General features: G+C 40.1%; 1 protein-coding gene across 1 annotated transcript in view; it reads right to left on the bottom strand.

Annotated features, from left to right (window-relative positions):
- Positions 1–20638, bottom strand: part of PLA2R1 (phospholipase A2 receptor 1) — a 107272-nt gene that overhangs the window by 81767 nt on the left and 4867 nt on the right. Inside the window, exons 5-11 of the mRNA XM_053299248.1 lie at positions 18646–18819; positions 16912–17085; positions 14312–14425; positions 12643–12786; positions 8677–8865; positions 6604–6761; positions 5433–5540 (exon numbers count right to left, since the gene is read on the bottom strand). Of these exons, the coding sequence (XP_053155223.1) occupies positions 5433–5540; positions 6604–6761; positions 8677–8865; positions 12643–12786; positions 14312–14425; positions 16912–17085; positions 18646–18819 (1061 nt within the window). The remainder of the gene's footprint in view (positions 1–5432; positions 5541–6603; positions 6762–8676; positions 8866–12642; positions 12787–14311; positions 14426–16911; positions 17086–18645; positions 18820–20638) is intronic.

Raw genomic sequence — 20638 nt, forward strand, 5'->3', positions numbered from 1 at the left:
GGGCTGGGATCCACCCCTACTCGGAGGCTGGCTGGCCCCCAGAACTCATAGTTTTGCGGCCTGGGTGTGGCTGGTTGGCCTACCCTCAGAGGGGTTAAAGCCTCGTGGTTGTAAAGTTGTCCAGACTTGGCACCGGGCTGAATCAACACCCAGTCCTTTGCCCTGTTGTGGGCAGTCCTCCTTTCGAGACTGACCCACATTGGGGGTTCCCGCACTCTAATTAGCAATTCCTTGTTGCAGGTTCTTGTTATAAAGTGTCCCTAGTTTCATCCAATTACATATGTCTTGTCTTTATTGGGGCTTGGGTGTGCAAAAGCATATACACATATATGTGCAAGAATAAACACATTAATGTCTTCCTGTCAGGTCTTCCTCAGGTACCTTTTACTCCACTGCCTCTAGTATTTTGAAATAAGGATCATGAAAACATCATTCTAATAAATAACTGAAAGGCAGTTCCAGGGAGGAAAAGTTTACATAGTTTAGATCAGGGATTCTCAACGTCGAGTCCTCGGATGTTATTGGACTTCAACTCCCATAATCCCCATCCAAAGGCCACTGGGGCTGGGGATTATGGGAGCTGAAGTCCAATAACATCTGGGGACCCAAGGTTGAGAATCCCTGGTTTAGATATTGCTACCTTTCTTTGTAAATGAATTAGCAGAACTAGCTAAAGGTAAGACACCTGAAGCGTATTGCTCCCTTTCCCCCATGTCATTTCCACAATGATGTTGCTGCCAAAATATTATTGTATCTTGCAGTGAGACTATGATGCTACTACTCAGTACAAGACTATTAAATCGTATTCAACATCCCATTTTAACAGGTTTCCCCCTCTTATTTTGTAGATAGGAGGGCTGGTATTGTTTGTGATTTTAAGATCTGGAGTTTGCTGTTTATGGTAAGCTTGAATTTGTTATGTTGGTTTGGGGATTACACATATATTGGCTTTGCACATATGCCTTTGATTTTTAAAACTGGCCTTTGATTTTAAAACTGGTTTAAAGGAATATGAAATTTAAAGGCTGCATGTTAGACAGTATTTTCTGCTATGTTATTTCCCACAGACCCCTTAGCCAGTTCTGTAACCTTCAGTGTTAAGTTTTCACCAAGGTGTTTTTTTTTTAGCAGATTAGAAACTTTTATGGCTATGAAGTTACCCCCTTAAAAAAAAAAAACATTTCCTCTCAGCTAAGGTTAGGACAGACTTTTCTGTTTCAAGCTGAATAGCTTCTTGGTTGGTGTAGATGATCAAAGCTGAACCTTCTGTTGCCTAGGAGACCAGACTAGGAGTTCGAAAGCAGTAGAGAAGAGTGACGGTGAGCAAAGAAACTTGGTATGAACTTGGAGACATCAGTAATTCACCTGAGACAAGGTGAAATAGGAAGATGCTGTTGATAAAGAATGGAGAGAAATCACTAGAACTTGGAGGTCAGGATCTCAGCTTCACAGAAAAGTAGGAAGCTGCCTTGAACCAAGTCATCTAGTTCAGTATTGACTGCACAGACTGGCCATGGCTTCTCCAAAGTTACAGGCAGGAGTCTCTCTCAGCCCTATCTTGGAGATGCCAGGGAGGGAATCTGGAACCTTCTGCATGCAAACATGCAGGTGCTCTTCCCAGAGTGGCCCCATCCTTTAAGGGGAATAACTTGCAGTGGTCACACATGTTTGCCCTTTCAAATTCAAACCAGGGTGTACCCTGCTTAGCAAAGGGGACAATTCATGCTTGCTACTACAAGACCAGCTAACAATGGATTACTGGGATTTAGATAGGCATCTGACCTCTGCCAAAGGAATTGAGGTAATTTTTGAGGTACAAATGTATGTCTGGCTTTGCCCAGACACATAAGGTAGCTTTTGGGGTTCAAATGGACATCTTCCCTCAGTCAAATGTTTAGGGTGACAATTGGGATGTAAATGAATGTCTGGCTTTGGCCAGAGGTTTGGGATGACTTTCTGTGGAGCATATTGGGGTTTGGCTTCAGGAATGGAGACTGGTGAATTCTAGGGTGTATATGGACATCTCATTGTACCCAAAGGTATAGTATATCCAAAGGTGACTTTCAAGATATGATCTTGCCCAAATTTAGAACTGACAAAAGGAAGTTCACGCAGCGCATAGTTAATCTATGCCACAAGATGTGGTGATAGCCACCAGCCTGGATGGCTTTAAAAGGCTTAGACAAATTCATGGAGGACACGTCTATCAATGAATACTAGTCTAGTGTCTATGGGCCACCTCCAGCCTCTGAGGCACGATGCCTCTGAATACCAATTACAGGGGAGCAACAGCAAGAGAGAAGGCATGCTTCTTGCCTGTGGGCTTCCCAGAGGCATCTGGTAGACCACTGTGTGAAACAGGATGCTGGACTAAATAGGCCTTGGGCCTGATCCAGTTGGGTTGTTTATGTTCTTAGGTTCTGGGCTGACCTTCAGGATATGAATGGGAATGTCACTTTATTAATATGGGGCAGCAGATGGGTGTCAGCCCTTAACCAAACAAAAAGGATGACTTTTGGCATGCAGATGGGTGTCTGGCCTTGCCCAGAGCGGTGGACTAACTTTAGAAGTATACCAATTCTAATATGTGGAAAACAAAGCCAGCTATTATTCTGTAAAATAGACACTACTTCTGGTGGTCCAGGTAGAGAATTATATAAATTGGATGAGTAGGAAAGTTCTAAAAGCTACATCTGAGTTGAAGTATAAAACAAATGAATGAGGAAGAATAGTCAATCAGAAATATCCTTGATATTGACAAGAAACATTTTCTTATTGTGACAGATTGGGGTGCCCCATTTTGTGGTCATAATGTTATGGAGATATTATTTACATGCTTTCTAAATCATAGAGCAGGCAGACACAACTTGGGTAAAAGGGTAAAAATACCAGATGACACCCTGTTGGTCTGACTCAATACAAAACAGATCCTTATCAGAAATTCTGCTGTACTATAGGTTTCCATGTTTAGAGCTAGCTATGATTCTGGATACTAAGTCACAGAGCTGACTTGACACATAGTTGCTGCAGAAACATTGATTATGTGAAGCATCACCAAGTTAAATGTGTTTCAACTCAGTTCAATCAACTAATTTATTTCCCCATGGAGTTGATGGCCTAAGCTGGTTTAATTGGTTGTGGGCCGGGTTTCTGGTATAAAATGCTGACATTTCAAACAATGCTATATAAGTATGACCCTGGTATAACCCAAACACTGTCAGCTTCATAAGCAACATTTCTTCCCTTCTTCCTCATCAAGCATCTGACAGCTTCATAATGCCATTCCAAAAGCTGGCTTAGGAAAAGTGCTTAGATTATCACTGCTTTAGTGTTTAGACAGCTAGCTTAAGGAATTTGACCTTAGAAGCAAAACATTTGCCCTCTGTTAGCAGTTTTTAGATTAGGAAAGAAAAAACAGTTGTTGAGTTAGTAATAAAAACACATGGCATATGGCCAACTGAGCAAAGGGCACTTTGCTGCAATGTCTCATAAGATATGGAATTATGAATTTGTCAGGAATATAGGAATGATTAAAAAACAAAGGCAAGTAAGCAAGATAGTTTCCCAAGCATATATATGTCTGAAACCAAGAACTGCTAAAGCTTCCAAATGAGGATGCTACAAATGAGGAGAAAAAGAAGAGCTAATGATATTTAATAATTAATGATAATTTTAAATCATTAATAAAAACCAAAAAGCATTTAAACCCAAATCTCAGATTTTGAAACCCTAACTTCTGCTAAACTTGTAGCTATATAAACTACAGATGGAGGGAACATTTTTCAGTAAGACAAAATATTGCAGTCCAGAAGGCCCATGTGCATAAAGAAATTTTCAAGCTCAAGTGGCAAGTTTTGATGCATGTGAATGGCTTCCTCATTCAGTGCCATGTCAGGAAAATGTCTGCATTCCCACTGTACAGCATTGCAGGAGGTTGACAGCTGTGAGCACAGCAGATTGCCAGTGAACACTGGAATGGGTTGTTACTCCACAACAGACTCATGGAGTTCAAAATTGTAGCTAAAATGTAGCCCTGTTCACACATTATGTTTAAAACTGTGTACAATGTACACAGGTACAGATCTATGCACAGGTACAGTTATTCACACATTATGTTCAACACAGATAGAGCACTCTGCTTCCTCTCTGTACCATGTAGTGGTGGTGGTGGTGATGGTGATGGAGGAGGAGGAATGACCCTCCCCAAGCCCATGGAGGATTGTTTGCAAAGAACCTCCTAAAATCTGGAACTGGCTTTGTAAACAGGTAAGTCTGTCACAGTACAACCTACTATTGAATGTGTTTCTGCATTACTCCCTATGTCTTGTCAGACACAAGGGCCATGGATCTCATGGATCCTGCTAACTGAGCAAAGAGGCACCTTTTAAAAGTGGTGATTCTCTTTATTTAGCAGAGGGAGAGCAACTGGCCCTATCCATCCCCAGCACAGAATCCTTCCAGTGGCTGTTGTTGGTGTCTTTTTAAAGTTAATTTCCCTTTGGGGACAGGAAACCATTTTTTAAAATCTAGGTATGTATGTATACTGCTTTGGGAGCTTTTGTTGAAAAGTGGTATATAAATATTAGTTGCATTCCTATGGATTCCAACAGGATCAAATCCTACAAATATTCAAGCTTTGCCCTTGAATAAAAATATGGCTCTCCGCCCACCCACCCACCCAGACAAAGAGGGAGAGCATGTGAGCAAAATTAATACAATTCTAAAAAGGGAAATAATTGCCAGTTATTCCCAGAGTCCTTTTCATTTCACGAATGGAATGTTTGTGCAGCAATTTAAACAGTCAATTCAGCGTGTCAGAAATGTAAAAAGTTAATTCAGCATTTTAAAGATATAGATGTTTTCAGCCCTGACATTTCACTAGAAAACCATAAATGTCCATCTGTGCATCAAGGATCTATGTAACAGTCATTATTTGCACAGATGGTCTACAAGGCACATTGCCTTTTGATGTAGAAGATAGGGGAACTTCAGGCAAACTTCAGGCAAAACAAGTGATCCACAAAAGGAGCTCAATGCAATGCAAGGAAAGCCTTTTTATATCAAGCCATAGGTTCTCCAATGTGAACACACAGAGCTCTTGCATAAGGGGCTTTCCCATTCACTTCAGTGAGGAGGGACATGGTTGTGCCCCTTCTATTAAAATGAATGTGGAACATATGCATACATAGGATGTTCATATATACAAGACACTCTCTCCAGACGCTAGATTTGGGTATCAATCCTGTAATAATAAACCTTTCAATGAACACATGTAAGACATCTATAGCAACAAAATATATTTTGGAAACTGGAATTTTAATTCATTAAATGTGAAAAAGTGTGACATTCTAAATATGCTTGAACTCTGTCCAAATCTATTCAAATACATACAATATTACTATTTCAAAGAAAGCATTGTAAGAGAGATTTACCTCTGGACAGCCCGATTCCACTTCAGAAATAGAATTTCCAGCGTTTCCTCCTCTTTTACAAATATAAACGTATTTGTCTTCACAACTTTTAACTTTCCAGTGCGCCTCCTAGTCAAAACCAAAAACCAAAAATTAGACTAAGCAACTTCATTATTTCAGAATAGCCTCTAATTTTAATAAGCTTAGTGTCAGAGGTTCCTTAGACAGAAACAATTGTGTGGGCCACTGGAAAGCCATGAGGCTAGGCGGAAAAAGAGTCCAGGAACTATGGGAGACAAATGACAGAGAAACCAAAGAAGAGCAGATAAAGGGCTAGGGAAAATAGCCTCTGCTCCTGAAGAAAAGAGAGGACAAAGACAGAGGATGCAAATACCTGAGAAAATGCAAGATAAAATAAGAACGGGAGTGAGAATTTTAGGGGGTGGAAGAAAAAAATCACTTATAAGAATGAGAGAATGTTGTGTGGTTGGCAGCAGGTTTGAACTGGATAGGCAAGGCAGCTCTCAAGGCATAGAACTCTGTTAACTGGCCCTCATTTTCTGCGGCCCCGGCACCCACGGTTTCGCACATCCACAGTTGAGGAATGGAGCCCCGACCTTGTTATCCACAATTCTAAAACAGGCAAAATTTGCCTACCTAGGTGGCAGGAAATGACTTCCGATGTCATTTCTGGCCACCATTTTGCAGAACAGAGCAATTTTGTGGCTTTTTCTTTCTTTCTTAAAAAAAAAATTCCCATAATTTTTCGTGGAAAATTGGAGGAATTGCTGTTGGGAGGGGGGCATTGCTGAATGGCTGGAGACCTGGACAGCATGGTATAGTACTTTACTCCTTCCTGCTTTTTCACTCTTTTTTAACCTTGAGGAACCTAACCTCCCAATTTCCATTCAAGGAAATTTCTGACTCAAGGTCTCATCCGCAGATATGTTATCTGCAGTTTTAGGCCAGAACAGAACCCCAACGGAGAATGAGATCCACCTATATATGCAAAAGAGCAATATAAGAACAGTGTCACCAAATAAAGCAGAACTCTAGAATATACTTTTTAAGGAACAAATTTCCCTTTCAAGGCACTACACATTAATGTAGAAAGGAAAGGAAAGATCCAAGATGGTGAGACAACAATATTTGCCTTTTTTTAAAAAAAAGTGAAAAAGAAAAGAAAACATACATGTTGTTGAGCTGAAACGCAAAGCTGGCTTTTTCTCTGATGGATATTTGGCTCTTGTTTGTGCCAGCTACTGATGGTTACTGCAGATCCATCAGACCATTCAAACTCAATTGGGGTCTTATTACTGCTTAGTCCAATCCAAGTTTCCGTGACATTTTCTATAGTATATAATTAAATGCATTTTAAGATGATTTAGATAAACCAGATAATGTTTTGATTGATAGTACCTTTAAAAATGGCTCAAATTTTAGTCATTAATTTACCACAGGAACAGAATGACATTGGAGGCTATTATACAGTTAAGGGGTTTATTCATCACTAAACCACCAGCCAGGATCAGCAGGAAGCAATGGAATGGGTTAAAGGTGCAAAGAGGGAGTATTTTACTTAAAGGCATGGGAGCCCTGAAAAACCTTTAACATGTTTTGCCTGTCTATCCTGGACAGACTAGTACCGCATCTGTGCTTAATAAAATATAAATTGTATTGCTTTTTTGTAATAAAAGTCACCACAGATCAGGTCTAACAAACAATGGGAGAACATCACAGAAAACAGTGGATTGCAATTATATGACAGCAGTTTCAAAGGGAGGGGTTAGTGTAGAAACAATTCTAGTTGCTTTAATTACTTGGAAGCAGTAGGAACTTTCCCACTCTTCTTAGTTTCCTCACCTGGGAGACTATCTGATCTGCCTAATAGGTAGTAACAAGAGAAAATGCAGATATGTAATATTTTTAATTAGACCAACTTTCTCCTATGGGGAAAAAGCAGTCTTTCAGACTTATCAAGCTTTCTCCACGATCCCAGGTACAGTTCGGTGAAGCTGCATTCGCTTTCACTAGGCAACGTTGGCTTGAAATATTGTAATGACTTATTTGGCTTATCTGTGCTGGTCTATGACCGTAATAAAGATTGATTGATTGGCTTATCCTGTTCCCTATAATATAATGAAAACAGTGGTTGATATCCTGACTAACGGTGTATCCATGCAGCAAAGGAAACCCTCAGGGACTTATCTGCAGGTGGCACATAGTGCTCAGAGGGAAGGGGAGATCAGTGAAAATTCCTCGCCATGCAAGTGCCCATGTTGCTTTACTTGGAAACCCAGTAGCTGCACACATGCTTCCTTGGCTGCACAGACACAGTGTTAGGATGTCGGCCAGTAATCTTTCGTATGCAGTCCTCTGCATGTAACTAGAGATGGAAATAAAAAACTGACCAATACCATGCTATGGCTCATTTCTGGAATACACAGGTGAATCAGTGTAAGAAAGAAAAGCAACTTACAAATAGGCATGCCTGTGCCTGATTTTCAATTCTGACCATCAGCCAATGTAGTAGAATGGCAAGAGCCTGCGCATGGGAAACTCAGAACTTTTTCATATGTTACCACAGCAGTGGCAGATGCTGCTTCCCTATGGCCCTTCTCTCCTATACTTACATACTGGTGTTTGGAGGCCTGGAGCATATAAATGGGGACAACCGAGAAACTGCTTTCCAAATTATAGCTCAACATGGTGTAAGAAGAAGTCACAGACAAAATGGTTACCATGCTGCTGATGCATAAAGTGGCCTCAGACTGAAATTTCTACATGAAATTTACTGGGTGTAACTTCATTTCCACATTAAGTTTACAGGGGAAGTCACTATCTTTTGACCTAATCTATCTCACAGGGTTGTGTGGATAAAAATATATAGCCTGTGTAAGTCACCCTGAGTTTCTTAGAGGAAGAGTGGAATACAAATGTGATAAATAAATAAATAAATAAATATATATATATATATATCATGGACTGTGGCTTTAGATAAAATTATTGTGGATGGAAGTTTTAAGTAGCTGAGGTACCACCTGCACATCAAAGGCCTTTCCTTGGCCATTTTCTCAGTAACAGCTTGTCACACCACACTGATGTTTATGTCAGCATATTAATGTAGAATATGGGACAAAACAACCAGGCAGGCAGGGGTCCTCTAGACCTTGAGATGGATTGACATAAAGAAATCCATGGTGGCTGCTTCAAACTGCCGGTACCTTAAAATAATGTTCAGAATGAACTAATTATGAAAACTCACCATATTCAAGAAGGTTAATGAGCATCTCTACATCAGCCAAAGAGGTTATGCTAATGAGTGTGCTGTTATCATCCTGGCAGGAAAGTAAAGCTTCACTCCAGTTCTTTTCTTCTTTATGAAGTTTATAGCAATAACGATTGTGTGGATACCAATTATAGTCACAGTTAGTAGGATAAAATTTCCATGAATCTTATCAATTAAAAAGTATAAAAACAAGGCAGCATTACTAAAATGAACAATTCTCTATTCCTTACTCACACATACATATATGAGAAACAGAGAGACAGACAGACATATATCCTTGCAGGCATTTTGCTTGTAAATATGTAAATAATATGCTGAAAAGGTCAATCTTTATTGAGACCTATCAATCAGAACATTAGCTAAAAAAATAAAACAAGTCTTAAGGACTTAGATATAAACCTTAAGTAGCACAGTGGGGAAATGCTTGGCTAACAAGGAGAAGGTTGTCAGTTCGAATCCCTGCTGGCATGTTTCCAGGGGCGTAGCTAGGGGAGAGGAGGCCCGTGTTCAGCACTCTCTCTGGCGGCCCCCCAGTGTGAGGAAGATAATGCAGAAAATAGGGAGAGGTGGACCTGGAGGGCCCTCAGGAGCTGGGGGCCCGTGTTCTTTGAACCCTTTCGTTCAATTATAGCTACGTCCCTGCATGTTTCCCAGACTATGAGAAACACCTATATCGGGCAGCAGCAATATAGGAAGATGCGCATCATCTCACACTGTGCGGGAGGAGGCAATGGTAAACTCCTCCTGTATTCTACCAAAGAAAACCACAGGGCTCTGTGGTTGCTAGGAGTCAACACCAACTTGATGGAACGCTTTACCTTTACCTTTAATACCTCAATAGAATGCAAAATATTGTGATTATAATCAATAGCTAAAGTTCTCAAATATTGTAAATCCATACATGCTTCCACCTTTTGGACTCCATTAAAAGTCCACTGAAATCTTTCTATCGATTTCAGAGAGCTTAGATTTAACTTATTATAAAGGTTAACCAATTCTGAACAAGAAAAAAAAAATCTGATTGCTCTTTTGCATACACTAATGATTTTAAATGCATGCTAAATTTAAATAACCATTGACTAACTTCGAAGCTGTGATTGAAGTAATCTCCCAAAGGCAAAAAGGAAAAAGAATTGTAATGGGCCACAATCCAAAAGCTACACTGAACATTTAGCACTCTTAACAGTAGGTAGCAAAGACCCCTGCCCTGGGGTCTCTAGATTGTACCCACTGAAATATGAAACATGTGTGCATTTATATTATGATTTTTAGAAATGTATGTTTTGACACTCAGCAGTAAGCTAAAGAGTGTTTTGTTTTCATTACTTAATACACTCATATCCTCTAAAAGCAATCTCATGGCCAAGGAAGATAAACAGGGCCACCCGAAAATACGGAAACATACTTAGTAGAATCCCCAGATATGTAACAGTATATACATTTGTAAATTAAAAGAGCAAGAAATGTTTTAAAAATCCCAAATGACTCAAGACCTGTGGAGGGCATAGAAATAAGAAAATACTAAAGTAGCTCATCTCATTGTCAGAGAGGGAGAACGCTTATCTTTTCTACACCTTTTTGTGTTTTAGGAGGAGGGGACATGCTGCTGCACAAACACAGCTGTGCTTAGAATCTGATTTTCCCTACTGTCTCCTACAGGCAGCTTTCATTCCTGCTCCGGGTGGGGGGGGGCGGAGCTTAAGGAACTAGGAGGGCAGACTGTTGATCTCTGTACAAGTTTATCGATTGTCTATGACAGAGGCTAGTTGAGTCATATGGATTGTTGAAAATGTCCTCTAGGGACAAGAACACAGGAAAACAGTGGGGGAAGGGAACGGAAGAGAGGGAATTGACCTGCTCAGGACCATAACAGCGTATCACAATTATCTCGGAGAGGGAGATTAGGGTATGCTCTGAGGTAAGAAAACTCCCCTTCCTGCATGCTCACAGGATGAAACATGTACATCCATATTTCAGAAGGAAGGAAATTAAAAAGAAAACCTTTTCTCTTTCCCACACTCAACCACCCCACACATTACGTAGCATAAAATATTCCATTTGGGATCGATAACTATGCTAATTCTAAATGTGTCGTGCTAGCACCGCAGGAGAAGTGACTCAAACGTAGCTTTGCCATGTCCCCTGGAATTTAGGGTAGCTCCCAGATTTTGGCTCCTCCACCCAGATTTACATGGATTTCAAATGTGCTGCCCAGATTGCCCGGATTTTACTCTGGATACAATCACATGGGAGGGCAGAGAACGGGGTGGCAGGGAATATACAGATCTGTCAAATAAATACATAAAATGCAAATTAGTTGCCACATAATTTGCATAATATGCAAATTAAACCACTCGGCTTTGGGAAGCTTGAATATGGCAACCCTACTCAAATGACAATAAAATATAAAAAGACATTGCCTTTTTCGTCTCCCGCTCCTGAAACTCCCTCAAGACTCAGTGAGGTCTAAACAGCACTAGAAGACTTCTGTTCCATGTTGGCTCCAAGGGCTGGGAATACCCTGCAATATTTTGTTGTAGGTCTCACTGGTTTATACCAATTTAGCACCTCCAGTGCGCATACTACACTGTGGGCATGCAGTGATGACTACTCCTGCTTTGCTAAGTCAAACACAAAAGTGAATAATGCAACCACATTAAGCATCACAGATAGTTTCTAAACACTGCAGAGTGTTAGAATGTTTCAATTTGGTAGAATAATGGTTTCATAGGAATTTACTTGCTCAGGAACATGCTTACGATTCTGACAATAAATAAGAAACTATGGCCCCATCACACAGAGTTAGGTGGGTAGGAGCACACCGCCCATGCTGCTGCATAGGTAAGAAATACAATGTCAATGCACTTGAGCAAGAATCCTCTTGTGCAACTGCTGAAAAACTGCACAAACACAGTTGTGTAACTGTGCAGCCAATATTTCCACACACAACTGGATTTCAACCATTTTTGACCGTCTTGTGCAACTGCATCAATACTGTGTTTCTGAACAATGCAGCAGCACAGACGGTGCACTACTGCTTGCCTAATGCTGCACTGTATGTGGTTTTAAATTATGATGGCATTCTCTAAACATATGTTAAAATTCTCTAAAATTCTCTAAACATATGTTAAAATATATGAACCCCACTGCCCATTGAGATCATCAGGAGAGGTCCATCTGCAGTTGTCACCAGCTTGTCTTATGGCAACTCGGGGATGAATATTCTCCGCTGGTGCCCTGAAGTTTTAGAATGAGTTCTCTGCTGAAATAAGCGCCTCCCCATCAATTACAATTTTAAAAATATCTTTAATGATGCATCTGTTTACCCAGGCTTTTAATTAAATACTGTTTTAATAGTTTTAACATTGTTTTAAAACATTGTTTTAACATTTTAAATAGTTGTAATGTTTTAACTTTTTCTGCTGTCATTTATTTTAACTAATGTTTTAATTTTTTCTGCTGTCATTTACTTTGTTTTAACTAATGTTTTAACTTTTCTGTTGTCATTTATTTTGTTTTGTTGTAAACCGCCCAGAGATGTATGTTTTGGGCAATGTAAAAATATGTCAAATAAATAAAAAATAAAAAGTTGGCGTGTTACGTCCATTACGTAGTAAAAATTATTCTTTTGTAGAGCAAATTCTCACTTTAAAAGTATAAATAAATGAATATACTTCTTGTGTTCTGTTGGGAAAAGAGAAATATTTTGGTGTTTCATTGGGTTTCAAAGCTTACCTATTAATTTAACAACAAAGTATGAACCATAATTTGTACTTATAATTATTGTTGTCTTCCAATCAGTGTTTTGTAAATCCCAAATAATTAACTGACTAAAACCCAGATGCATCAAAACACAGAATGCATATGTCCCCTTATTATTTAAAAAAGACCCAGTTATGAAAAGCTCCCCAGATCAAATTGTGTTGCTGTGCGGAGACTCACCAAATGTTTCATGTTCAGTAGCATTTAAATATTTTTTGCATACATATGGTAATCCAGATTCACATGAGTAACTTTGCCAGTCATGCTGTACTTTTGAGTTAAACACTTTACAACGATGTTGCCCAAGTGAACTGTCAGTGGGATCTGCAAACATAAATTTTTGTTAGAGTAACATGTGTACCAAAAGCATTCCAAAGCCCACTTTCTAAGAATATTGATTTTTCTTCTCTACATTTAAAAGGCATTTCCAAACATTTTGTCCCACTCCACCAACATCTCCTCACCAGAACACAACCAATAAACAAGAAGGAGGATAGGGATATGCAGACACACATATCACACATAAATCTTAGTGTCTTTGGTTTGCAGAGATAAGAAGCCATTTAGCACCATCCTAATGGTGTCCCTGAGCGCATTCATGTGAATGGTTTCCATTCACTCTTTTGGCCAAAAATAAGGTGCTGAACTTGTAGCAGTGAGGATAAAACATATTCTCTGACACTAGTGCTGGGTGATCTAACACTCACTGGCAGGTATCTCACAAGGGTGGAATATGCCTCTATGAACAAAGGACACAGAAGCAGTGCATCAACACAAGTCTTTGCAATATATTAGACGTTCCCTGCTTGTAACATTGATGGAAATTTTCACTGATTCAGGGGACTCTACTAGCTCACGACAAGTTATATAAGATCTGTGACTGTTTTCACATCAAACATGGCTATGTGAAAATCTTCACAATAGGTTGGCATACCCATGCCTAAATAGTGAGCAAACTCGGTTAGGTAGCTTTCCCTTTGTTCGTGTAGGATGCTAAAGGTAACCCTCACACAGGGAGCACTTCAGTGGAGCACTTCAGTGGATCCTGGAAATTCATTCCATGAATGGAAGGAGAGTTATATTCACAACTGGCCCACAAGTTGTCCTCCTTGCATGAGTAGCAGTTCATTTGGAAGGAGCATCCAGTGCTCTGCTGAAGGACAGAACACTTCCCACAAAGCACCTATTGTGTGCATGCACTGCACACCTATAGAGTATGCAGCTTAATTTAAACCTTGACACAGGTACGTGCAACTCTTGTATGCACCTTGAAATCAGATTTTCACATAATCTAGCAAGTCTGCTATTAGAGTATATAAAATGACAAAGAGGTTTCAGCATAAACTTGCTACTGTGTGATACAAGAAAATGAAGCAACACCAAGCTTTGAGTTTCCAGATTTTTTCTAGCTCATGTTTATTTCTTAGAATTCAACACAAACACTGCATATGGCCTTAATTATTCCGCGACACTAAATAATTCATAATATGCCACTATGTAAAATATATACAGCAATGTCTGGCCTGAATGCTCACAGGGTCAGCAAGATTGCTCCTCTTTAGCATAAGATAAGATATGCACGTACATTATGTTCCAAATGTTCTAGGAATATCAGTTTCAATGCATGGAAAATTTTGATGCTCAGGTTGGAGCCCCTAAATCATATTAAGCTCCTGAATTCCCAGGAACACTGACCAAGAAATAGCATCATTTTTAGCATCATTTATGGGCATTGTTTCTGCTTCCTACATTGCCAAGCTCTATTGTCTGCTCTACTCATATTTTCACTTCAGTTGCAAAGGCCATAAGATTATAGTGCCATAATGTATCCAAGAAGACAACTGGGTACCTGATCCCCAATTTATCAGGGCCAAGGGTGCTCCATCTGACCACTGCCAGCCACCAGCTTCATCTAGCTGATTTAAGCCTGTCCACAGTAGAACCTCATTTGTGTTCAGCTGTTCTGCAGTATAAGGGAGTAGATAAAGAATTTAACTGTAGGATAACAGTGCTGCCTGCCACAGAAGATTGTACGTTAAGACGATCTATTAACACAAGTCTTGGGTTCTCAAACTAGAAGGGTACATCACAACTATGTGCAAGGAGCACAAAGGGCAACCAATTTGTAAAGAGTATTGCCAAATGTTGCGGGAATCATTGGGAGCTCTCTCTCTCTCCCTCCTTCCCTTTAGTTCCACCACACAGAGCTTTCAATCTTTTATATGGAACAGAGTAAACAGAATGAAGAAAGACACCATAAATGGGAATTTAGCAATCAACACATAGGCTGTTAGTTCACACACAATGAGGCTGTTCACATGAGCAGCGAAACCCAGGCTTGGGCAGCCATGGCTGGGTTTGGCTGCCCATGAGAAGTGCCGGGATTAAGGTTGATACTGGTGCTGCCTGCCCCAGAAGTTTGTACATTAAGGTCATATACATGACCACAAGATTAATTGTGTCTTTTTTACAATCTTGTTTTTAAATTTTCCTGTAAACTACCTTGAGATTGTTTTAATGAAAGGCGGTATATAAATTTATCAATCAATCAATCAATCAATAACCTGAGAGGGGGTGGGAAATTGCCCGGCAGCCACCATCTTGGTCAGTCCTTCGGCAGCCGGGCACCCACCGAGCCTCCCAGTGCTCATTGAGGGATAGCCAGTCGCCTGAAGGGGCCAAGTAGAACAACTGGTCACTTGGCAGGAGAGTTCAGGTGTTGGGTAGGTAGATTTAGTATTGGTGTTTGGCTGGAGGGCCAGTTGGGGTGAGGGTGGTCAAGGAACAGCTCTTCGGGGGTGGGTCAGCCTGGAGGGCTGGAAATGGCCCCCACTCGGGGGGGGGGGTGCGACTCACTGGCTCAGAGCTTTGGCGGCTTGGGTTTGGGGTAGGTCGGGCCACCCACCCCCCAGCAGGGGAAGCCTCGTGGTGAGAGGAGGTCAGGACATGGAGCCTGACCAAATCAGGACCCGGCCCTTTGCCCTGGTGTGGGATGACTCTCACTAGGAGGGGCCACCACACGGGAAGAGTACCCGCACTCTGATTAGTTAGGGACCTCATTGCAAGTTTGTTATCTTGTACAATAATAAAGTGTCCCTTATTTACTCCAACTAAGATGTCCTGTCTTCATTGGGGCCTGGGGGTGCAATAACCTTAGCCAAGTACAGGGTTGTGTGTGCACGCAGCCCAAGCACACAGAGAGTTGGGTGCCTAGCGCACTGGACTCATGGGGACATCCCTCAATGCACCACACAGCTTACAAGGTGCATTTTGGGATTCCTGGAGGCTGGGACTTGTTTTCGCAGCCTCCAGTGATCTGCACTGTATGGCATGTGGGTGCGCAATGGCGCACCAAAGAGATTATCATCAGGGATCTAGGAGGCAGGTAGGTTCATCCCTGTCTTCCCCCCCTGCCCACACTCCCCACCCCTCTCATGGTTGTGTGTATGACCTTAATGTGGCATCTCAGGTTTGCAAGAGGTGCCACAATCGCAGGAGTATACTTCCAAGCTACTTCCAGTGTAGTTTCCGATATGCCTAGATTGGTCATGTATGCCGAACTCACCAGTCTCTGCATATGCTGCCCTGCTTGCTACAGGGAGCCAGACAACTGTAACTTAGATTTGAAGTGAGGGAGAGATGTTGGGTTCGTTGCCACAAGTAGGGCAGGATATGCTGCGATTGGTGAGTTAACCTAACAAGACTAATCTTGGTATATTGGAATTTACACTGGAAACATACACTGGAACTAACATGGGGTGGTGCACATTGCCAGAGCTGCAGCACCTTGCACAATCCTGAGAGGCCATGTTATGTGTGAACCTGACCTTAGTGAAATAAATTGTTTATTTTCCTCCCTACATGTGCCGAAGGGTAGCCACATTGGTCCTGCTGCAACCTCCTTTTCATACACTCCATGCCCTTCCAACCTCACATGGACCACTTTCCTATTTGGAGAGAGCAGTTCATTCTCCCTCTGATCAACACAACTCTACAACTGAGAATTCAGTGCTTAGCTCTCCTCTAGTATCAATGTCAGTACAGCCACAGTTCTTCCTAAACTGGACTCCACTGGTAAGTGTATGAGTGAACAGAACTCAAGGTGGATATCAGATGGGACTGAGGGGAAGAGAGACCTTTATGCTGAAAAAATCTTTAATATCCTTTCATCACAAAACCACGGATCCACCAGCACAGTGCCAGACTGCATGTATTTAGCTGTACCCAAAGATTGCTGTGCACTCACTTGCCACATCGGCTGGGTTGCAGGGTAGATGCTGAAAGGCAGAATTATTTTAGAGGGAAAGTTTGAGAAATGCATATATTAGACCTCCTTGTGAGCCAGCCATCAGTTAGGATTAGAATGGGTTTTGTGTAGTTCTGATGCAACAGACAGATCTGCTCTTCAAGCCAGTGACAGAGTTAAATGGAAGGTTGTGTTCAACTTACCACTTAGATCACCAATGTACTTCTGTTCTGTGGTATCTGTGATGCTTAGCAAATCTGCTCCTTGTCCCTGACATGCAACATGTGCCTCATTCCAAGGGAGAACAGAAAAAAGATTGAATTGGTAACAAATCTGAGTGTCAGCATTCTTCTTCCAAAAAATGTCACAGCCAGCTTCTGTGTGAAGGGGAAAAAAATCAGTTAAACAGCATGATATTACAAAGCAATTAAGGAAGATAACACTCTAGCATAACAATCTAGCTTAATTAACACCAAATGAACAAATGGAAATGCTAAGATGATATGATTATGAATTCATTTTCAGTGTTCTGGTGTCAAAACTACATCAGGAAATAGGATGCAATCTGAAGTTTAAAAGGAAAAGGAAAAACTATCTTCACACATAAGAGTGAACTAGTCATGTCTTGATAATGTCAATGAGTAATACAAGTTTAACAATGAAACAAACAGTGACATGAATCAGTGAGTAGAATCCACCAAAACACTTACATCTCTTTTTCTCACTGTCCAGTTATTAGTCTGATACCCATAGATTAACAGACACTTTAATCAAGTAAAGAAAAGAAAAAAAGAAAAAAGAAATGAAAAGGATATAGAGATGCATTTTGAACAATAATTTCTGTTTTCCTCATCAGAGAATTCCTATATGCTGTTGGCAACTGCAACAGCAAACTCAGATTAGAAAGCAAGTATGAAAATAAGCAAACTCAACTGATACAATTTCAGAAAGAATAGAGACTAGTGAAAGATAGTGGTGATTTTCCTAGATTATACTTCAAGGCTTCCAAAATTGCCTAAAATGTTTTCAGCCTTCCATATCTTGCCTAGAAAGAGGCAAGATGTCTGCTGTTTTACACACTGCAAACAAAACATGAATGTAGAGTGTTTCATTTTAAGAAGAACTGGGGGTTCCCTTTCAAAAGTGAAATCTTTCTAATTAGATGGCTATAGTCCTAGATATTTGAAACTGAGATGTGGATCATTGTTATGCTTATGTAATGATGGAAACAGTTTAGGAAGGTGCTGTGTTGGTAGCAGGAAAAATGCTATTTATGTTTTACAATCCGGATCTTCAGATGCTCCACCCAACAGCTACAGCTTCCACTCCCAAAAACTACAGGCACTGTAGAGGTTACAAACAAAACAAAACTAAACAACACAGTCCTCCTAGCATGCACAATACTAAGGAAAATAACAAGTCTAATACATTAGCAATCTTTCTGTATGTTGTCAAGATTTTTACGTATTATTGGGGAGAATATGATCACTTTGGGAGATGAGTCAATGTATATATTTTCAGGTAGATTATAGTGTGTATTTTAATGAGGTGAGCATGTAGAAGCCCATCTCTCTTTTTGTGTTAACAATCAAAATTACCATAATCAGTAAAAACAAAGGGCACAATCCAACACTTGAAAGTATACTTAATCTCAGTATAATTTCAGTGTAAGTATAATTGCTTAGCTGTTTTCCATTGCAATCAATGAGATGTGCAAGTGCTCAACATTGGCTGGATTACACTTGAACGTACTCTGGTACCATCTGTGTGAAAGTGGAGAACTAGAGAGGAAAAGCAGAAGAATACTGGCAAAATAGCTTGGTTTGACCTCCTGAGAGTATAAGGCAAGGGGCTTGCTGAAATATAGGATTAAGACTTGACTAGCCTGACTGGTAAGTTATTATTTGTTAACTCTGTTAGAGAACAGCATCACATACCAGAATTTGGACAAAGTCCCCATTTTTCATCTTGCTCATACTGGCTTGTTGTGGCACACCAGGGATATCCATCTTCTCTGTAATCTCTAATACATTCATAGTGCCATTTGTTGTTGTATTTAAATGGAAAAACACAAGGTAGACCAAGGGAATTTCCCAATAGGGTATATGTTTCTGCATGATATAAAATATTGAAGATAAATCACTTGGAAAGAAAACAGAAAAAAACTCTAGTCTTTAAAAAAAATTTTCTCTGGTTATTGCAACAATCCTATGACAGGTTGCAGTACAAAACACATTTACATGGAAGGATGTTCCTTTGAAATCAACAGTAAGTAAAGTTGTGCCATCGAGTCCGTGTTGACTCCTGGCGACCACAGAGCCCTGTGGTTTTCCTTGGTAGAATACAGGAGGGGTTTACCACGGGCATCTCCCGCACAGTATGAGATGATGCCTTTCAGCACTTTCCTATATTGCTGCTGCCCGATATAGGTGTTTCCCATAGTCTAGGAAACATATCAGCAGGGATTCGAACCAGCAACCTCTTGCTCCTTAGGCAAGTTACTACCCTGCTGCGCCATTAGGTGTACAGACTCTAAAATATGTTTTTAGAATTTGATACTTAGGACTGTTATAGGAGTCAACAATATAAGCCAGTGTTCTTCATTGTAAGGCCTGGAAGCTAATGGTTTGCTGGGCCTGTGTGAAACTCCAGTCAAAGCTTCCCCTGGCACTATGTAGAAGTGACCCTTTCCACCATGCAGTGATGTCCTTTGCCCAGTGCCAGTGGGCTCTTTTAGGGGAAACCGAGCCTCCGCACCATACTAGAAGGCATGCAAGTGTAGCCCTTCCCAGCACTTTCCCTATAGAGCTCCTAAGAGAGGGCTCTCTCTCTCTTAAATGGCCCTTCCAGCACTGAGAAAAGCACAGCACTATGCAGAGGCCAGCAAATGGCTCTCACACTGAAGGTTTTCTTGTTTGGTTGTTTTTTGCCAAAGTGGCTCCTTGAAAAATAGTGAAGATCACTAACATAAACACTTCCCAGTTTGTGAGCTTCTATACATAATTTTAGCTTTCAGTTATTTTTATTATATCATAGAGGGATGAATATGGCTGCATCATAAATATTAATCTGTTATAGTTAACTTTGCATTACTCAATACCATTTAAATCCATAACATTAAGACAGCCATACATTGAACATTACTGCTCCAAAAAGTCAAGGATTTCACTCCCTTATAAGAAAAATTGAAATGTCATATTTTCCTTGCTATTATAAAATATGTCAGGCTTACCAGCATCATAGTTTCCATACATTTATGCTGCCCCTATTCATAATGGTAGGAAGACCAAATATTTTCAGAGCAATTCTAGCTTTCTGTTTTGGATATTATTATTATTATTATTATTCATTCGATTTCTATACCGCCTTTCCAAAAATGGCTCAGGGAGGTTTACACTGAGAAATAAACAAATATGCAAAGATGGTACTTCTACATTTGCACTTATCATAGTGCATCCACATATATTTATTTTGCAAAAGCACACATTTTAAAATATATCATTGCAAAGTCTCTTTAATAGTTAGAAAGGACTCTATAAGCCACCAAATCCAAACCTTTGTCCTTGAGAGGGGATGTCATAAGCATTCAGCCTTCCAAGCTAACCATTTTAATTCTGGTAAAAAAAGTTAAATAGTATTTTTGCACTATTTCCATATCAAATTTTTCCTTTTTGTGTATATATATATATATATATACACACACACACACACACACACACATATAAAATGTAATATACTATACTATACTATACTATACTATACTATACTATGTGTTATATATGCCACATTTATTTTTATATATTTAAACTTATAATATGGCATATAATGATAAATGTAATGGAAAATTAGGGATTACAGTCTTTCCTATAATACTATAATAAGGAAATACTACAAAATGCATTGCAGATTAATGGCTGCACCCTAGAGGAA

This window comes from Hemicordylus capensis, chromosome 1 (assembly GCF_027244095.1).
Source record: "Hemicordylus capensis ecotype Gifberg chromosome 1, rHemCap1.1.pri, whole genome shotgun sequence".
Taxonomy (NCBI): domain Eukaryota; kingdom Metazoa; phylum Chordata; class Lepidosauria; order Squamata; family Cordylidae; genus Hemicordylus; species Hemicordylus capensis.